Source organism: Mauremys mutica, chromosome 4 (genome assembly GCF_020497125.1).
Source record: "Mauremys mutica isolate MM-2020 ecotype Southern chromosome 4, ASM2049712v1, whole genome shotgun sequence".
NCBI classification, from domain to species: Eukaryota; Metazoa; Chordata; order Testudines; family Geoemydidae; genus Mauremys; species Mauremys mutica.
In genome coordinates this window covers 68,076,609-68,097,001 of record NC_059075.1, presented here as the reverse complement: position 1 = coordinate 68,097,001, position 20,393 = coordinate 68,076,609, and the positions used below count along the sequence as shown (strand labels likewise).

General features: G+C 40.3%; 1 protein-coding gene across 2 annotated transcripts in view; it reads right to left on the bottom strand.

Moving 5' to 3' along the window:
* The window catches only part of DCAF5 (DDB1 and CUL4 associated factor 5), a 94,858-nt gene that overhangs the window by 48,339 nt on the left and 26,126 nt on the right, over positions 1-20,393 (bottom strand). For both annotated transcript variants that reach the window (XM_045015142.1, XM_045015143.1), the window contains exon 5: positions 20,059-20,188. In XM_045015142.1, the coding sequence (XP_044871077.1) occupies positions 20,059-20,188 (130 nt within the window). The remainder of the gene's footprint in view (positions 1-20,058; positions 20,189-20,393) is intronic.

Below are 20,393 nucleotides of genomic sequence, written 5' to 3'. Positions count from 1 at the left end.
GAAATTTTATAGAAGACTCACATAGGGAAGGGTGAAGAAGAGGGTCTGATGGTTAAGGAAGCAGCTGAGGCATACGTCATAGCGGGTGTAGGTAGCGACATCTAAAATCTTGCATACCTTTTTGATTCAACTGTCGACTTTCTAAATGATGCTCAATATGTGGATGATATAAGCCCCTAAAGATTTTGCATAGCCTTGGCCCAAACTTATTGAACAACTCCAAACCTATTAGAACCTTCCCAAGATAGTAAAAGGTATTCCGGAGGGGGAGGGGGGGCTCCCAAGAAGTACAATAAACCAAGTTTGGAATCTCTAGGTCAAACTATTTTAAAGTTACGATGTGGCAAATAGATAAAAGTGTGTTTTTTCAAACTGTCGTAACTGTCACTTTCAGTTTTTGGGACAGGAACAGTGTCTTTCTCCATCAGCTGTGAAGTACACAGCACATCTTTAGTACTAATAATCTGACTAATCACACTGTCTAGATTACTCCCAAAACTTTCCCCAATTAAAAGTCTCTTCTGGTAGAAAAGCACAAAAAAAATTCAGGCGGTCTAGTTTATAGTGCAAAGCTAGTTAGAATCTTAACTACCTGGTGACTAACAGGTCTTCCAGTAATCTCACTTTTCAGCATTATGGTGCCCCATGAAGAAAGTTCATAAATGCATATTGAGTTTTTTATTCCAATAATTCAAGATAAAAGGGCTCTTGCTTCTCAGACTTAGATTGCTGGGCTATGAAAAAAATAGGTACAGTTTTCTTTTAAACTTTGATGTTGGGAGATTAGAATTTTCCCTTGTACCATCTGAACTTATACCATAAGGTGCCCCCAATGCCCAGTCCCACAAGGATATATTTGCAATACAAAACAAAATAGTAGCCATCACATACACAACAACTTTACATATTTTACATATGCAAAAGATAATTAGTGGGTAAAATGGACTACCCACTAGAGAAGCTGCAGCCATGAATGCATTCAAAGGAGTTGGACAAACGTTAAACCCTCTGTGCGCTAGAAGATGGAACATTTGTTTTTAAATAGTTTTCAAAACACAGCTCCCTACCCACAAACTTTAAACATTTAGCCAGCAGGAGTAGATCTAGCCAAATCGCAATAGCCACCAGATTTAGAAATAGTAATTCAGTCCTGTAGAAGCAGATTTCAGGTAGGCTTTCTGAGCTGAATACTGCATACTGTTTGGTCCGCAAACCTGTATTACATTTGGTTTTGGAGAATATGGGAAAGTGAGGAAAATGCATTTGCAGACTTTTCGGACAGGACCCCATTTTCTGCTATACACAGGGCTTAAGAGGGGGAAAAGGAACATAACAGTACAAACCATAGCTAGGTAAGTGAATGGATCTAGAGAAGCCGTGCGGCACTCGTTTCAGCCTCAACTATACATTCAACCCTACTTACCACAAATTACGTCCATTAGATTGGCAATTCTTTTAAGTGAAATTAACAACGTGGTAGGGCTTGTCTCCAACTTCACAGTACTAAGTCAAGCTATAAAACCCACCATCAGCGTGAGACTACCAAATATCTGCTCACCAAGTGATGCTTAACTATTAAGCAGTTCTCAGCATAGATCTCTGTGGGAATTTGGGTAGCTTTTAATGCCCAGCTAATTCTCTGCTGAGTCTGGACAAAGCAACTGAGAAATCCACCATCTGAAGTTCATTTCAACTTTGAAAAGTGACTATAAGAATAGCATCTTCTTACTAAATAGATCAGATTCTTAGCTACTGTATTTAGTGAATAAAAATCAAAGTTGTCACTGTTTTTAATCCTGAAGAACTGAGACAATGAAGAGAGTGATGCACAAGCTGGAATACAATCCCATCTCAATCACATTGTTTACTAAGTTCCAATCAGTTACACCTGTGCAAATCCACTGAGACAATGGGGCACCCTAGAACCTTTACTACAGGTGGCAGGGATATTGGAAGAACACAGCTTGCCTCACAAACTGAGGTGAATTTGCAGGACTGGCAGTTAGTGAGAAAAAAATATCTGTTTTTACTTGTATGCTATTACATTTGTCCTGGAGTTAGTGAGAGATATCAGTCTTTTAGAGTCACATTTCAGAAAGAAAATCTTTTAGAGGATTTTTGTAGGTTGTTATCGTTGCTGACAAAAGGCCATTCTGTTACTCTGAATTTCCCTCACTTGTTATTTATCACGTCACCTTCTCTGTAGCTAGAAGAGCAGACAAAAAAGTCTCTCTCCAAAACTGGGCAGATGACAATATACCCTCATGGGCCTTTTTATTTTTCCCCTGTGTGAGCCACCAAGTAATAGGAACATAAAACTTTATTCACTTGTACTCAGTGAAGAGGTGTCACTTCCCTATATATACACACACACTGGTGTTGGGGGCAGGGTGAAGAAGTAGAGAACAACAGAGTTATGTGCAATACGGTCATTGCCATAGCTGGACGCACTGTGTACAGGCAGCACTTACATGTTAACCAAACATGTAGCTCAGATGAACAATATAAGGCTTTCAATCCAAGATCAGCACCATTAGTGCAAATAAACCAATTTCTGCTGGAAGCTGGGGGGAGCAGGGAGAGAGGAGAACCACAACAGCCAGTATTTGCATCAGCTCAAGGCTTCCTTTCCAGGGAAGGGAAGGGGGAGGGACCACTTGTGCCTGAAACAAAAACCTGCCTTTTTAGAAAAAGCTGGTTAAATAAACATTCCAAAAAAAGATGGAATGTTTAACATTTGGTGGGTCAGCTAAGCTTGCCTGAGTTGTTCATACGTTAGCTTAGCCACACTTAGTAGCCACTGACACAGAGAGAATAGCATAGGACCTTGGAGGAAGTTTAAAACAAAAAGTGCACCAGGATAGCATTCAATACACATTCCTTTTGATAAGCAACAAACGTTGCCCAGTGAAATGTATTACAGTCAATGTCTTTAGGAAATGAGAGTCATTTGTGGGGGAGGGAAGGAAGGAAGGGAGAGAAAGTGTTGATAATTTCAAGCAGGGCTGTTTACAATATAATGCAATAAAGAAGACTGACCTTAAAAGGAAAAAAAAAATTGAATGCTTGTAACCAATATGAAAACAAAATGCTTAATACACATGATCACATGCCAGCAGGTTTGTCAACATCTCTGTAACCACTAAACTGAGGCACTTCTAACAGTGCAAAAAGAATTTGTATTGGGATAAAACCTGGCAAAAAGAATCTAAGCTTGGGAAAACAGAGAAGGAGAGTTGAACAGATCAGTTAGGCTTTGAAAGAAGGTTGTTTTCAATAGACAAACAAGAAGTTCTCATTTATTATAGATCACCCCCTATAGGGGCTGAAAATATTAATGGTATAGAAGAAAACACAAGATGACAGTCTTGGCTTTTGAGACCAGTGGACTTCTCTACTGTATTTACAAAGCCAAAACAAACCTGCTATACATCCAACCTGCTTTGAAAACGTAAGCACGGCCATAGGGAGTCAGACCAGTGGTTCATCTAGCCCAGTACTCTGTCTTCAGACAGTGGCCAGTACCAGATGCTTCAGAGGGCATGACTAGAACAGGGCAATTATCAAGTAATCTATACTCTGTTGTCCAGTCCCAGCTTCTGGCAGCCAAAGGCTTAGGGACACAGAGCATGGGGTTGTGTCCCTGACCATCTTGGCTAGCCGCCATTGATGGACCTAACTTCATTTTTTTGTTTTTTTAAAACCAGTTATACTTTTGGCCTTCACAACATGCCCTGGAAACAAGTTTCACAGGATGACTGAGTTGTGTGAAGAAGTACTTCCTTATGTTTGTTTTAAACCTGCTATTAATTTCATTGGGTGACCCCTGGTTCTTGTGTTATGTGAAGGGGTAAATAACTTTCTTATTTACTTTCTTCACATCATTCATGATTTCACAGATCTAGCCTCTCCACCCTAGTTGTCTCTTTTCTAAGCTGAAAAGTCCCAGTGCTTTAAATTTCTGCTGTTCCTGTCCCTCAATATTTTTTTTTTGGCCTTTCTTTGTAAATTTTTTCTAATTCTAATTTTTTTTTGAGATGGGGCAACCAGACCTGTACGCAATATTCCAGGTGTGGGCGTACAATGGATTTACATAGTGGCATTATGATATTTTCCCTCCTATTATTGATCCCTTTTTTCATGGTGCCTAACAGATTGCTTTTTTTGACTGCTGCTGCACATTGAGCAGATGTTTTCAGAGAAGTAGCCATTATGGATAATTCTCTGAAAACATCTGCTCAAAGATCTCTTTCTTGAGTGGTAACAGCTAATTTAGACCCCATAATTTTGTGTATATATATATAAAAATTGAGATGACGTTTTCCATTGTGTATTACTTTGCATTTTTCAGCACTGAATTTCATCCATTTGGGTACCCAGTTACCCAGTTTTGTGAGATCCCTTTGTAACTTTTCACAGTCAGCTTTGAACTTAACTATCTTGAGTAGTTTTGTTGCGGCTGTAAACTTGACCATCTCACCCTTTACCCCTTTTTTCAGATCATTTATGAGTAGGTGGAACAGCACTGGTCCAAGTACAGAGCTTTGGGGGACCCTGCTATTTACCTCCCTCCATTCTGAGAGCTGACCATTTATTCCTACCTTTTGTTACCTTTCTTGTAACCAGTTATTGATCCATGAGAGGACCTTCCCTCTTATCCCATGACTGCTTACTTGACTTAAGAGCCTCTGGTGAGGGACCTTGTCAAATGCTTTCTGAAAGTCCAAGAAAGCTATATCCACTGGATCACATTTGTCCATGTTTGTTGACAGCCTCAAAGAATTCTAGTAGATTGGTGAGGCATAATTTCTCTTTATTAAAGCCATGTTGGCGTTCCCTCAACATATGTTCATCAGTGTCTGATAATTCCATTTTTTACTATAGTTGCAATGAATTTGCCTGATACTCAAGTTAGGCTTAAACAGCCTGTAATTGCCAGGATCGCCTCTGGAGGAAGCCCCCCTCCCCTTTCCCCCCCCCTTTTCCTTTTCCTTTAAATAGGCATTACATTAGCTGTCCTCCAGTCATCTGGTACAGGGGCTGATTTAAGCAATAGGTTACATACCGCAATTAGTGGTTCTGCAATTTCATATCTGAGTTCCTTCAGAAGTCTTGGGTGAATACCATCTGGTCCTGGTGAATTATTATTGTTTAATCAGTTTCTTAAAAAAACCTCCTCTACTGACACCTCAACCTGGGATAGTTCCTCAGATTTGCCACCTAAAAAGAATGTCTCAGGTGTGGAAATCTCACTCACATCCTCTGCAGTGAACAGCAATGCAAAGAATTCATTTAGCTTCTCCGCAAGGGCCTTATCTTCCTTGAGTGCGCCTTATGTACTTCGATTAGCCAGTGGCCCCACTGATTGTTTGGCAGGCTTCCTGCTTATGATGTACTTAGTTTTTGAGTCTTTTGCTAGTTGCTCTTCAAATTCTTTTCTGGCCTGCCTAATTATACCTGTACACTTGACTTGGCAGAGTTTATGCTCCTTTCTATTTTCCTCAGTAGGATCTGACTTCCTATTTTTAATAGATGTCTTTTCGTCTCTAACTGCCTCTTACTCTGTTTAGCCATGGTAGCATTTTTTGGACCTTTTTTTTTTTTAATTTGGGGGTATACATTTAGTTTGAACTTCTACTACGGTGTTTTAAAGCAATTTCTATGCAGCTTAGAGGCATTTCATTCTTGTGACTGTTCCTTTTAAATTTCTGTTTAACTAGCTTCCTCATTTTTGTGTAGTTCCGCTTTTTGAAGGCAAGCTATTGTGGTTGGTTACTTTGGTATTTCCCCCCCTACTGAGTTCTGAGGTCTCTTAATGTCCCTGAAACATACAAAGGGAGGTGAAAACAGCCCATCAGCGTATACAGTACAAAAATTAATCTACACATACAAGATGGTCCTAAGAAGTCTAATATAATTTAATAGTATGTGCACAATGTTCTGAATGCCCTTTAGTATTTCTAATCATAGCAATACTTTGTACTGGTAATTCCTGTAGGACTACACTACCCAGAATCCTTCACAGGAAATTGGGAGTCTTTGTTGGGAGAGTGAAAAAACAAAGCTTGGGCAAAAATTAAGCTTCCAGGTCTGTCTTCCCTTATAAAATTAACCCCACATAAGTACAATACACTACATCCTTCCAGACTGGATAAAGCATGGAGAAATTTAGGGTAAACAGTACTGCAAATCCCAAACATTAAATAAATAATAATAATAATAAAATCACATGTACTCCTCCCCCACACCAAAATATGTTTTAAAATCATGAGGTTAAATTTTATATTTATAAAATATGACAGGGGGGTGGAGAGGTTGGCTTTCCGGTTCTTGTAGGATTCATTTACGTCTCATTTTCAAGTTTTTCCACCCTAACCAGGAAGGCTAAAAACTTTCATTAAAACAAAACAAAAAAGTAAATTGAGATTCTCATGTGATAATTGACTCCAGGAGCTAGGACTTTAAAATAAATATCACAAGACTTGTGATAAATTTGTAAGAGTTGGCAAAACTGGGTAAATATCAGGAAGCGTTTCCCCGGGGTTAGATCTGCCCTATATTCCAGCTCTATTATCTAAAATGGCCATTGAATGATGCCTTTGCCCTGCCAATGAATTCAGCCTTTCATCCTTCTTCAAACCCCTTCTTCAAACTCACCTCCACCATTATGACTACAGAACACAGCCAGATGACAACAGTTAGGCAGCTGAGTCAAGACTACTGCTGATTTTGCAAAATCATGCTTATTTTACTGTTAACTAATCCTCCTCCTATCCCCTCTCCATTTGCTTGTTTCATCCACCAGTCTTCTCATAAACCTGTCCCAGAGAGCTCAACCTCTGAATCATCTTCATGACATATCTGTATAGCACCTAGCAGAATGGAGCCCTGATCCCTCTTTAGGTCCCCTAAGAGCCACTGTAAATCTAAATAATAAGTGAGATCTACCAGACTGTAAAATGGTTTTTCAACAGAAACAGAAGACCTTTTGTTTGATTTAAAAAGCCAAGTGGAGAATACAATTTAAAAAAGAATCCTGCTATGACCACAGGGAATGGTCTGAATCACCTCATAGACCTCTTCCATCTCTAAATTCTCTGATTTAGGATTTTATTATTTAAATTGATCAAAAGTAGCAGTTGTACAGTAAGGTGACGGTGTGTGAAGGGAATATACGTAAGCAGGATTCAAAGTAAAAACAAAAAACAGCAGATTCCACCAGATAGCCAGACTGATGAGACACCAGATATGCCATAGGAAGGTGACCTTCAGACAAAAACAAAGGCACAAATTATTGTTTCTGAAATGAAGCCGATTTAACATCAGTAAAAAGCAAGGTATACAGCTCCCAGGGAAGGCAATGTGTTACTCTGGAAAGGTAATTCATTATGAATTACAAACTGCTGCACTTGAAAAGTGATTCTGTTACTTTAGCAGTTGAGCTAGAGTCAGACTGCAAGGCTATCATGATGTTGGACACACACACACAGAGCTAAGTAAATGAAACGAAGTGCAGCCACACCCCTCTTTGGTATCAAAAGTAATCCCAACTTTCTTAAGTAACAAGTGATGGAAAGAATAAATCAATCTGATTATGGGGGTAGCATTTTGCTGCTATATTAGTCCTTCCATTAGAGAATCTCAAAGCAGGGATTTACAACTAGCCAACCAGTTAAGCATCACATGCTTTCCTGTAAATGGGTAAACTGAGGTAGAGAAAGACAGCGAGATTTGTCCAGCTGACACCATGATAGAGTTGAAAATAGAAGTCAGGTTTTCTGACTCCCAGTCTGTTATGTGAAGATACTTTTATTCTTGGGGGGCGGAAACAAGAAAACCCTCTCTCTAAATATCCTTTCAAGGTCCCATTTATTGACTGTTCCATAAAGGATTTCGTGATGCAATTTTAATGAAAGCTGCTATATAAAATGAAGCTGAGTGGTACTGACCCAAGGCAGGAAAATATGTATGCTGGAAAGGTCAGACCTTTCACAAAGGCCTTGTACCTATTCACTGCTAACACTATTCTGGAATCAAAGCAGCATTTAATATATAACTGCTGAAAGCGTTACAGGTACCCTTTCACAAAAGATACTCCTAGCACAGGTCACTACCGTTGTTGTAGTACAGAGTGCAAGCCCTTTTCTTATGAGAATGCGCTTTGCGTCCCTTCTCAAAACACACCATCCTTACTCAGCCCATCCCTCTGCTGCTTTCCTCAAGCACATGAGAAATGAATATGCGCAAGAGAAACACATAATCAAAGCAGTAGATCACTCCACTCCTTTTACACCACCACCTACATGTGACACAGAGGCCCATTGGGTGCCAGCTGCAAAGGGTTTACTATTCTGTAACAGCAGTTCCTAACAGACCTGAAATTCACAACCCATAGCACACCACTTCCAGGGTATTTATCCATAAAGAAGATCACGTGAGGTTTAGACTAAAAGCTGTAAAATGTATGTATTGAGACTAGATACTGGAAATGTGTTCTTATAGCTTGCAACAAAGTGTTAATTCCAGGCAAAAGTGAAAAACTGGTTTCTTGCCAGACCAGATATGTTTACCCATCTATCTGCTGAAATGTAAATTGAGTGTTATCTCATTCACAATCACCTTTATGCAGATGAAGGATTGTGCAATTTATCAGGAAGAGCAGAACAGCAAAGGAAAGAGCCTTATCTGGGGGTGCACTTCAAAGGATTACTGGACTAGCTGAGGGACAAGGAAAGCACCTATTATCCTACATCTATGAAGTAAAGGAACACTGTTTACACTCATGAAAATGGGATCAAAACCAGCCTCGGCTGGAAATGCTGCAAAAAGCATTGGGGGAGATAAGCCTACTCTAGACAAAGGGTTAGCTTGTTACATTTAGTCTAGTCTCTAGAAATTGTGTATTTTGTTTTATATGTAACCCTTCTGCTTCCCTTATCCTTAACTTACTCTCTCTTGAATCTTGATATTTGATAAGAAACTTATTCTTGCTTTCACTATAGATATATCTCAGGACTGTGGTATTGTACCAGCTATTGATCCTGAGTTGAATCATACAAGCTGGTGTGTACTGTTCCCTTAGGGTACGGCTACACTACCCGCCAGATCAGCGGGTAGCAATTGATCTATCAGGGATCGATTTATCACATGTAGTGTAGACGCGATAAATCAATCCCCGATTGCTTCCGCCTCTCGCCGAGCTGGAGTTGAGCAGTCAACGGGAGAACAAAGTCGATGGAGGAGCCGCGGCAATTGACCCCGCACTGTGAGGATGCGAGGCAAGTCGAACTAAGATACATCGACTTCAGCTACACTATTCTTTCTCATAGCTGAAGCTGCATCTCTTAGGTCGATCCCCCACCCCCCACAGTGTAGACCAGGCCTTAGGGACAGCATATCTGGTATTACTAGGAGCATTCAGTGGATAAACCACTCAACACTACAGGGGAATGCTTCAAAGGGGCTCAGGGGACAAGATTGTTTGGGTGGCTAACATGCTGGAGGAGTCAGGGAGCTGACACAGTTGAGCATACACACGTCTCCCCCCTGCTGGAGGCACAAGTAACAAGGTGACTCTCAGACTTGGGCACCTTGAGAACTGTCAAAGCACCGAACTAAAAACAAACAAGTTCATTAACTATTCACCTGAGTTTCAAGGACAAAGGAAAATAAATCCCTTATAAAAGGACAAGTTATTTGCCCTTTGAGACAAGGCTGAGACACAAAGGTGCCATTTCACAGCTATCACAAAGCAATAGCTTGTCTAAGGAAGAAATATATCTAGCAAGTGCACTACAGCCATCTTAGGACACACCCCTATGCCAATGAATAGCTCTATTCCCCCCTCCCCTTCCCTCTTGCTTGGCTTATGGCCTGTGTTTTTATGAGTGATTTAGTCTTTGTTCTGCAGGTGTTAAAAACCCTCATTACACACAGACATGGAGGTCATATTTTTACCTATAAACAGGGTTTTTTTATTCCACCTCGTTTAACTATGCTTCCAATAGCCAGTCAAAAAGCATTTGCCTTCCTATTTGCAATTGAGAGATCACAGATTGTGTTCACTGAAGTTATTGATGCAAACAATCAGTAACTTCCTTTTAGAGCTCCTTCCCCTAAAAGGCTAACAGCTCCCTTGCAAGGGGACCCACAAACAACCCCTTGTGAATAAAGTCCATTCTCTTCTTTCAGACTGAAGAGTTTGTTTTTCCAGAATAGTTCAGCATTGTGTTATATATATTTGTATACCTGGATCCCCTAATTTATCTAAGTATTAGAAATATTCATTTTGATACACTTATCTCTATCACATGGAAACTGAACAAGTCTTAATATCTGTAAAAAGCTTTAAGATCCTTAGCTAAAAGGATCCTTAGCTAAAAGGTTTTGTTACTAATGAGAAGCCATTCAACTCAAAAAAACCCATCAGACTCCTCCCAAGTTTCACTTTGGAGATGGGCCACTATCCCTATTCCATTCCCTTGCCACACTCTCCTCCCCACCCAAAAAAAAGTCGAAGAAGATTCAAATTAAAGAGCAGCCTTGCCTCTTAGACCTGGCACTCCTACATAGAAGAATATGAAGAACCTGCTCAGTGTAAGGTCCAACCACAATTTCTGAATGTGTGTTGGAAATTGTTTAGTCCTGTCTATATTTTAGATTAGTCTGTTTTCACTGCCTCCCTGCAACCATTGAGGACACCAGTTATCAATACCTGGTAAGATTTTTTAGTGTCCACAAGTTGTCTCCTAGCTCTCGGAGCCCATATTAACGTGAAGGAATGGAGGTGGGGGAAGTGACACAACTACAAACATATAGTGCCATTCTCCTTTTGGGCAACTAAAACAGTTTACCACAGTAAGACTTCAGCAGTATCAGCTAGTGCCTATTTCTTCTCAGCTCTGGACCCTCTGACCTGCAGCAGAGCTCAGGCTGCTACAGGTCTCAGGCTTGGGTTCAGAAGACTATGGTCTGGAGCAGGCCAGACTCTACTGGGAGTTTGAGAACACACACTTCAGTGGGAAGGAGGTGCAGCAGCACAGAGCTCAACACAGAAGCTTGTTGCTAATGGACACAGACTGCATAGTTAACTCAAGTGATCGGTACCCAGGTTAGCCTAGCCCAGGTGTGAGCAGCAACACGGTAAAGCCATCCTCAAGTAACTGTGCCCACACTGTTGCCATCCTCACTCATTAGGACTTCTGTGATCAAATTCCATGGTTCTCAGTGCTGCAGTAAGCAGAGATTAGCACTTCAGCGGTTTAGCCTGCAGTCAGACTGCAAAGTGGGCCAGTTACCAGCCCGAGCATAAGCAGCACTCTGGCTTTAGCCTATAACCCAAGACAGACCAACTAGCTCAGGTGTAAAGCACCACCATACTCTGATGAGAGGTTTTTCCATAGACAAAAGCCAGGTTAGAGGCAACATTAAGTAAGATTCTGAGTCCATTGCAAAGTTAAGACAAGCTTTAAAAAAGGCAGGGAGTCCAAAGAGAGATGACAGTACCAACCTCAAAAAGCTTGATTTACCTACCAGGTTGTATCCAGCAGAGACTCTTTGGTTATGTCTACACTGCAGCTAGAGGTGCAATTCCCATTGTGGGTAGACAGATTGGTACTACCTCAGCTTGAGATAGCACACTAAAAATAGCAGCATGAACATTACAGCACAGGCTAGCCACTCAAGCTCAGACCATGAGTCTGGGGGGCTTGGACTCACTCAAGCAGCTAGCTAACCCAAGTTGTTACCAGTGTTGCAACATCCACACAGCTCTAGCTCACTAAAAACAGCAAAGTGAAGGAGACTCAGGCTGTCTACCCGGGCTGGGAATCATACTTTCCAGTTGCAGCATAGACATACCTAGTGATAAGCATCTTTAGAAATACCTTAGTAAGTGTGTAGGGGTATCTACACCAGCAAATTAGAAAAGCGTTCATCTCAGGAATGCCAAATATTTGGCAACAAATACACCAGCAGTTTGCTGTGCAAATTTTACAGATTTAAGAAGTACCTCTGCTTTTAAACCACTGGAAGCACTGCATTTTTCCAAAAACTACCACCAAAGATTAGATGTGCACATAAAACTTTAGGAAAGAGAAATGTTCAGCCCTGCAGAAAACAGGATTCAAGGTAAAGTGGTGGATAAAGTCTGAATGAAGTCACAATATCTTCAATACCTGATCCATTTCCAAAACAGTAATTATGCTGAAGGCTCTAACACCCTCAAAAATAGTACCACCACCACACACACACACCCTCATCCTACAAAATCTGGAATAGTACCAAAGATCTCCACAAATTCAATGGGGTTCCACTATCAGTTTACTGCATTACTTTTCACAGCAGTAAAAAGCTGTCTTCAGACACAACTGGAAATAAATGCGCAGATCTCAATTTAGCATCTAGGCATGTAGGGCATTTGTACTGAATTATGCATTGCCAGGAGGAGCCCAGGAGTGGAACAATAGCCAGTAGTGCAGGTTAAGTGTGAGGTGTGTCAGTTGAACTGCATGGTAGCACAGAACTAGAGTAAGAGGATGCTACAACTTAGGTCTGATGCATTTGTAGAACTGTGGGAGAGGACTGCAAATCAGATTTGAGGTGCTTTGGTAGAGCTGTGGTGGCAGGGGTTCACACTGCATCTATTTGTCCTGTGCCCGTACTAGCTATCACCAGTAATTTCAACAAGTACAAAATTAGTCAAACTCACATCAAAAGGCAAAAATGGTGGGGAAGCGGAAATGAGTTGACAAAAATGCATTTATTTATTTTTTGCTGCACACAGCAGCACAACTTTCTTTTAGGAAAAAGGCTGGCAGATGTCCCAACACACACACACACAAATTTTATATATATATATATATATATTATATATATATATATATATATATATATATATATATATATATATCACATATAATTTTACTGTACTGAACTAATTAAACAGTTAGTGCTTTTATAGAGCCAAGCAAAGGGGTGTGGTTTCTTGGCCATTTGAAGGGACTTCTGCAATCCCAAAGCTTGTGAATTAGCATTTATTTGTTTGACCACATTGTCTGCTCTTGAGATTACTAATTTCTTTCTCCCTATTTGAATACCACAGCTCTTATCGCTTGACACTATGGAACATGAGGCTGGTGCCACAATATGGCCACAGAGAAGCACTAACAACCCCCCACAGTTCCTGTACCTCAGAATAGGTCCTTTTATGAACAGAGCTCCACTTAAAGCACAGTCATAAGATCAGACTATGTGCAGATCTTTTACTTCCACAAAGAATGGAGAGCACATTACAGTTGCTGTTTATTTAAGGTTGTCTCGATCCAGCACCAATGCTTAACTAACATTCAAACTCATAAGTGCCCTTTCACAATGGAGGTTTGTGTTACTCACAGCAGGGGGAGAAAAAAAGTACTAGAAAGCCACTGGGAAGTATTATATGAATAAATAGCACCCTATTAATTTTAACTAGGAGAAAAGTCGGTACAGTCCAGACTAGATTTTTTCCTTAAGAATCTAAATTATCCTTACATCTCACTTACATAAGGGATGGGATTCAAAACAGAGGTTCCATAGTAGGCTTATTTGCCAGGTGGGACAGGGGGGGCAAATGTTCCACTGTATAGCAGAGTGCAGAGGCCTTACATTGGATCCAGCATCATGGAAGTTAACTCTTCAAGTTTCCATTAGCTCACACCCACACAGGTAGGCAGGACTGAGGCAATAAGGAAAACCAGTCAGGAGTTAAGGCTTGGATTTTCATTGGTGCAGACCACCTGAAGTTCCCATCCATTTCACTTGGTGGTGCTGTTGCTCAGCACTTGGAGACGGCAGTTACGTTATGTGTGTACCATTGTGAAAGCTTGCAGACAACCAACCAAAGCTTGCCTCAAATAGTGCTTTTCTGGCAAGCTTGTTAAAGATGCTGATTGGGCTACAACAAGAACCAGCCGATATTAACCCAATGTATCTCACACGCACAACTTCCAAACTCTTTCACTTCATTCACAGGAACACCTTGACATGTTAACACCCTGACTGTCAGTATGACACAGTGAGAGCTCTTCCCCAAACCATCTTAGTAGCTTAACTAAGCTACTGCAGAGAAGAAACAGTCTGACTTACTACTTTAGTGCCTTAGTATGTACAAATGATACCTTACAAAAGGTGCATATCTATAGCCGAATGCCATGTGTGCCAGTTCACTGAAATCCAGTTGCTTGTAATAGCAAGGGTTAAGGAGACTACAATATTCTCCTTACTCCCACTAATACAGTTAGGATGAGTCCATTCTGTGACTACAGAGGATTCTTTACAAGCTGTTCCACCTTGAGCTACAGAGCCACCTTTCAGTACTTTCTTTGGGGAGACAGGGTGAGAAATGCTCTCTTTTTGACTTTACTGGAGTCTTGAAGACACACTGAATTTTACCCCACTTTACATTTTCCATATGATAGCCCCCACCTTTCCAGGACATTCAGACAGGAAGGAACATCCTTAAAGTCCAAAGGATCTGCTCTTTAATTGGTGGGAAGGTTCACTACTGAACCAAGTGAGGCAATCCCTACCTTACAGAGCTGGAACTTCCTTCCTGGGCTTGGCGTATGAGAGAGGCAGTAAGACCAGGCTCCAAACTCAAGATGCTAATATGGATATGATTCATTAGGCCAGCCCTCTTAGCTTTAGTTTTTGTAAGTTCTGTAAGAATAGTACTGCATCTTAGGCTCAGCTAAATTTTAGACAATTTATGCAAATAGCTTTTTCTTATCAGAAGAGGCAATATACACTGGAGTACTGTTCTCTTAGCTGAGGAAAGAAGTTCTACAAGACAACTAAGAGCTGATTTGATTTTAGGAGTTGCTTGTTTTGTTTTTAAGAGGTGGTGAAAGCTACTGTCTTAACCTGAACACCCAGCTACTTGAAAGCAGACTGACTTATGTGACAATGGCTAGAAGTCATAGTACGGCCATCAGATGGTAACTTTTGGTTACTACAAACCTTAGTTGGATTTGAAGCAGCTCTCTTATACGTGAGGAGTTCCGTATCTCACTATCAATCCTCTACGGAAACTATTCAGTTTCTCCCCCTTTCACTCAACCAAACAAGACACTTGTTCCTGGACAGCATTTAACACCTCCACCCTTCAAGAACGAGGCATAGGGGTGCAAGCTCAGCATTCCCATCATGAACAGCAGTCACAAAGCACTAATGGGAGTTCATGGGAATGTTTTGTTTGCTGACCATTTCAAAAGTGGAAGATGGTCAAAAACAAGAGACACCTAAATCCATTCTGATCAAGTGATTTCCAGATTAGTTGACATAGGTAAGAATAAACCTCATCTGACTTTGCTAAAGGGAGAGAACTGAGATGGAGAAGGAACCTGTTAAAGGATATTCTAGGTTTAAAAAAAAAAAAGTGGAAAACTTGAACACTTAAAAATACTGTGTAATTAGACATGTCCAAAGGAGAAAATATGTAATCTGCCTTATTTATTTACTCCAGGCAGTTCTGTACAATACATTCTTCACTCTTGTAAGCAAAGATAATTTTCAAGACACGCACAAACATGTTTTTTGGGTTCACAATATGGATTCTAGACACCATCTAGTGGCACAAAAGTCTTATGACAGCTCAGTCTGAACAGTCATCCTCAAGGATTTGCAAAAGCAGTGTAGCATTTTCCCTATAGAACTCACTAAACTTGGTACTAAAGTATTATTAAAGAAAGGAGGAAAATAAGTAAGGCCTATATGATTTTGGAGATCTGTTTCTTTCGACAAAACAACCTTATGCCCCAGCTAGGCTTCACACAGCGCTGTTTGTGTTTGATCAGCACTTCACATGTTAACACTCAGGAGCCAAAGCACCATACTCAAGATTCCCAAAATATCAATGCAACAGAAAAATGCACTTGCTGTGTTTCAAAGCCTGGGACAAGTTGTACTCACACAGCAGGAACAAAAATTGAAAACTAGTTTACAGTTTTTATGGTTAAATTAGAAGAGGTGAGGAGTGCTGCTTCTTATAGTGTCATGGCTGCTAATCTTTAGTGGCTGATGAACAGAAGGTATAAAAGCCTCATTACTGATAGAAATTCTCCTTAGCGCAAATGGCAAAGACTTTTGTATTTTAGAACAAAATACAGGTCTGTCGCATCTTAGGTGCATTTAACATGTGTGATTTCAGCTTTACACGGTCGGCAAAAACAAGAAAAAAAATCACAATTTAAATACTATTCCTGTAGTGTGGGCGATTCCGCCCACCATTACACTCAATGTAATTTTGACTATACGCAATTTTCGCTTTACGTGCTGACTGCGGAACGTAACCCCAGGGTAAAATGAGACAGACCTGTAACCTGGGATTACAACCCAGTTAATTCATAGGGTATAAGGCTAGAAGGGACCACCGATCATCTAGTCTGACCTCCTGCATAACACAGACCATAGAATTTTTCCAAAATAATTCCTGTTTGAACTAGAGCATATATTTTAAAATCACCAGATATAGGGAAGCCACCACCACAACATTCTTCCAATGGTTAGTTATCGTCACTGTTAAAAAAATTATGCCTTATTTCCAGTCTGAAATTGCCTAGGTTCAACTTCCAGCCTTTGGACTTTGTGATACTTTTGTCTGCTAGATCGTCAAATTTTTGTTCCCCCTGTAAGTACTTATAGACTGTGATCAAGTCAGCCCTCAATCTTCTCTGTAAACTAAACAGATGGAGCTCTTTGAGTATCACTATAAGGCAGGTGTTTCAATCCTTTCATCATTCTCATGGCTCTTCTATGAACCTTCTCCAGTTTATCAACAGCTTTCTTGAATTGTTGACACCAAAACTGGATGCAGTATTCCAGTGGCAGTCACATTAGTGAGACACATAGGAGGTAATGTAACCACTCTATTCCTTCCCCTGAAACTTTTCCCCTGTTTCTACCTCCAAAGATGACATTAGCCCTTTTGGCCACAGCATCACACTGAGTTCATGTTCAGCTGATTGAAGAAATCTGGGGGGTGATGGTGGATAGAGTCACTGCTTCCCAGGATAGAGTCCCTCACTCTGTATGGCCTACATTCTTTGTTCCTAGATGTATATGTTTACAGTCTATTTTGACCCCTTCTCACCATCTTGGGAAGTGGGGGCTGCTATATCACACAACATCCTCCAGTGTAGAAAACTAGAACAGCTGAGGCATACTTCTGAAAGTACACAAAAGCCTTGTCTAGATCAGAGTTTAAAGAGGTGATGTTAAGGTGGTTAGCAAGTTGGCCAACACAGCTGAAGAGAGTCTAGTGTAGACAAGGCATCCGGCCTTTAACACATGCTTAACTCATTGAGTTGCTTTAACTTGACCAGTTTAACATGTGCTAAAGGCAGAGTACCTTGTCTACACACTACTCTTAAAATATGCAAGTCTTTGCCAACATATTCCAGTCCAGTCAAAGCCTCAGTGGACTAATCCTGCAGCCCTTAGTCAGTGAAGAAAAAAAAACAAAAAAACAAAAAAACTCACTGAAGTCAATTATGGGACTTTTTCCTTGAGTAAGAGATGCAGAATCTTGCCCTAAATGAGGATTTAATGCGTCTGAGATTCAACTTCTCCCTGCAAAGTTTATTATTTTGTTCAACAATAAACCTGTTAAATCCAGAACAATATAAATAGCAGCCAAAAGACAGAACATACTCAGATTGGTGACTCTTTTTAAGGTGACAATTTTGGGTATCAGCAAGAACAAAGCTATACAAGTATGGATTAAATTAGTGCCCTCTGAAATAATAAGCAAAGTTGGTTATTCCTCCCTTCCATGCCCTGAACTCTCCATTCTGCAGTAAGTTACTGCTTACTAAGGCTAAGCAATGGGGCAGAACAGCCCATCCATCTATCTGGGAGAGCACATTTCACTCTATTCTGGCTCATCCAGGAATTTGGTAACTAAGGGCTTATCTACACGGAGCAATTTTCTGGCATAACTATACTGCTGTAACTCCCCGTGTGGACACTTATTCTGGAATAGAGAGCTGTGTCATGACACAAGTTAAACTGGAAAAAGGCACTCATTCTGCAATAAGTGTCCATACTGAGAGTTATAGCGGTAGAGTTATGCCAGTAAATTTCCTTGCATAGACAAGCCCTGAGTTGCAACCATGGAAGCTTTATTATCACTGATAGGGGTGTGCCAGAAACAAAGAGCCCAGATTGTTTATCTTTTTACAAGCAAAAAAGATATTTTATAGTATTGACAAAGGAAAAACTGAACTGGGAACCTGATTGTATCAGTGAAACTGGGACACAGAATTCTACAATTAAACTGTTAGTAGTTATTTAGGGCTTTTCTACACAAACAGTACACTGCAACCTGGAGTGTAAACATAGTACACAGCAAGCTAGTACAGGGTAAGTGTCCATGTGGATCCTGCTCATGTGCACGAAGAGTTCCCTACTGCACTTCTGTAGTATGCTTTCCAGAATAGATTGAATTTGTACTGTATGGCAGCAGGATCCACCCAGACACTTAGTGGGCATCAAACTGGTGCAGAGGTGATTTTTTTGAGGCAAGCTAGGGTCTAAGAGTGTTTGCATAGAGAAGCCCTTAAACTAGAACTTCACATTAAAAGGATGAGCATGGACAATAATGCTCATTAAGGGCTAAATAAGTCTCAGTAACTATCAGAAAAGTTACAGTTCGCTTAGCGTTGAAAGTATGGAAAAGATCAGGTAAGGCAATTTAGATACAGAGTCTAACTACCCTTTTAGGTCACTCTCTCAACATTTAGATGGTTGACGTGTAACATTACAAGGCAGCCAGTGAGGGACTCTCACAGATCTTCCAAGTGAGAGAGAGTTCCACAGCCAAGGACCCAGAGCTGGGAAATCCTGACCAAAGCTAGGTACCAAAAAACAAAATCAAGCCATTCAACAATTCACAGTTTAAATAAATCGGAGTCCATCATTCTGTCATCAGTACAATGGATGTCTTAACAGGTTTAAATGAGTTTTCTATAAAAGCCAGTACTAATCTAACTCCATTAGATGAAGACTGGTCTGCCCTACCAGTGGATAAGTAATAAATGCAAGTGCGATGTTGTCTGAGTAAAACTGTAAATCTGGGGCTATGGGCAGTATAAATCACTGTAAATTCATGGTCTTGGAATTCTCTCTTTTCATTTATCTGCAGGTGCCAATTTTCTTTAGTCTCACTGTAATTACATTTGTATATTTCCAATTACAAAACAAGAAAAAACAAAAAGGGAAATTTTGTACATTTATTTGAACTGCTCAAAAGAATTCTCAGATTATGCTGATCAAGAGAGAATTAAATTTTAGTTCTAAAGTTAAATTTGTAAAAGGGGAGAAAGAAGAACATTCCTTCCCAAAAAAGCAGCTCCAACAGAAAAACCCTAAGTGCACATACCACACTCAGATGTTGCACATTAGGGATGTCCTTCATTTTAAAAGGAAGTACATCTCCCCCTCATACTGTGATCTTACTCTCTCATTTTTAAATTGTACATTTTTGCCAGAAAGCAGAATAATGAAGTTGAATTAGACAACAGAAGTCTCAGTAGCTATAGGACTTTTTGAATATCTGAAATCCTTGGATAACTGGGAGTTGCTGCTGAGTCAGCTCACCCAAGGCACACAGACTTTTGAAGACTGATGGCTTTTCCTCCAGTTACTCAAAAACAGCTAGCTTCCACTAAGGCTGCGCACTCTACCAGTATTTCAGTGCATCAGTACTGGGTGTAAAGTTAAGATGCAGTGATAATAGCCTGGTGAGCCTTTCAGCTTTCCAAAACTCCTGGGGAGATGAAGCTCCATTATGAATAAAAGGGTTTTTTGTATAAATCAAGGTTCTACTATATACACTAAAAAAAATTAATCCTCCATTATTGCAAAACTTTGAGCCCTAAAATTTTGTATTGTGCCTCTCATTCAGATCCTCTCTCACCATCCCACATTTGGACCACAGCTAGTTGAATGGCATGCCAGCACCTATGAAAAGAAGATTAGACAACATAATACTCTATATGAATAAAGACAACTAGCTCTTACCTCTGTGGTTTGCGAATATCCCAAAGTCCCACACCCTCTTTAGAGTTGGCAGTAGCCAGTAATCTGGGTTCTACTGGATTAAACATCACACTATGAAAGGCTGATGGGTAGTTTGCCAAGCAGAAGGGCTCTGTTGAAGAAGAAAAAAAAATGAAGATTTCAGACATAAGAACAAACAATGCATGCAACTGTTCTGATGCAATGATTTTGCAACTCACTATATTGTTTCCATATAGTGATCTGAAAATACAGACACATTTCCCCGCAGATTCTTAAGTTAAACATATTCCAAACAACATAACTGATGTTTTGAAATCCACCCACATATATCATTT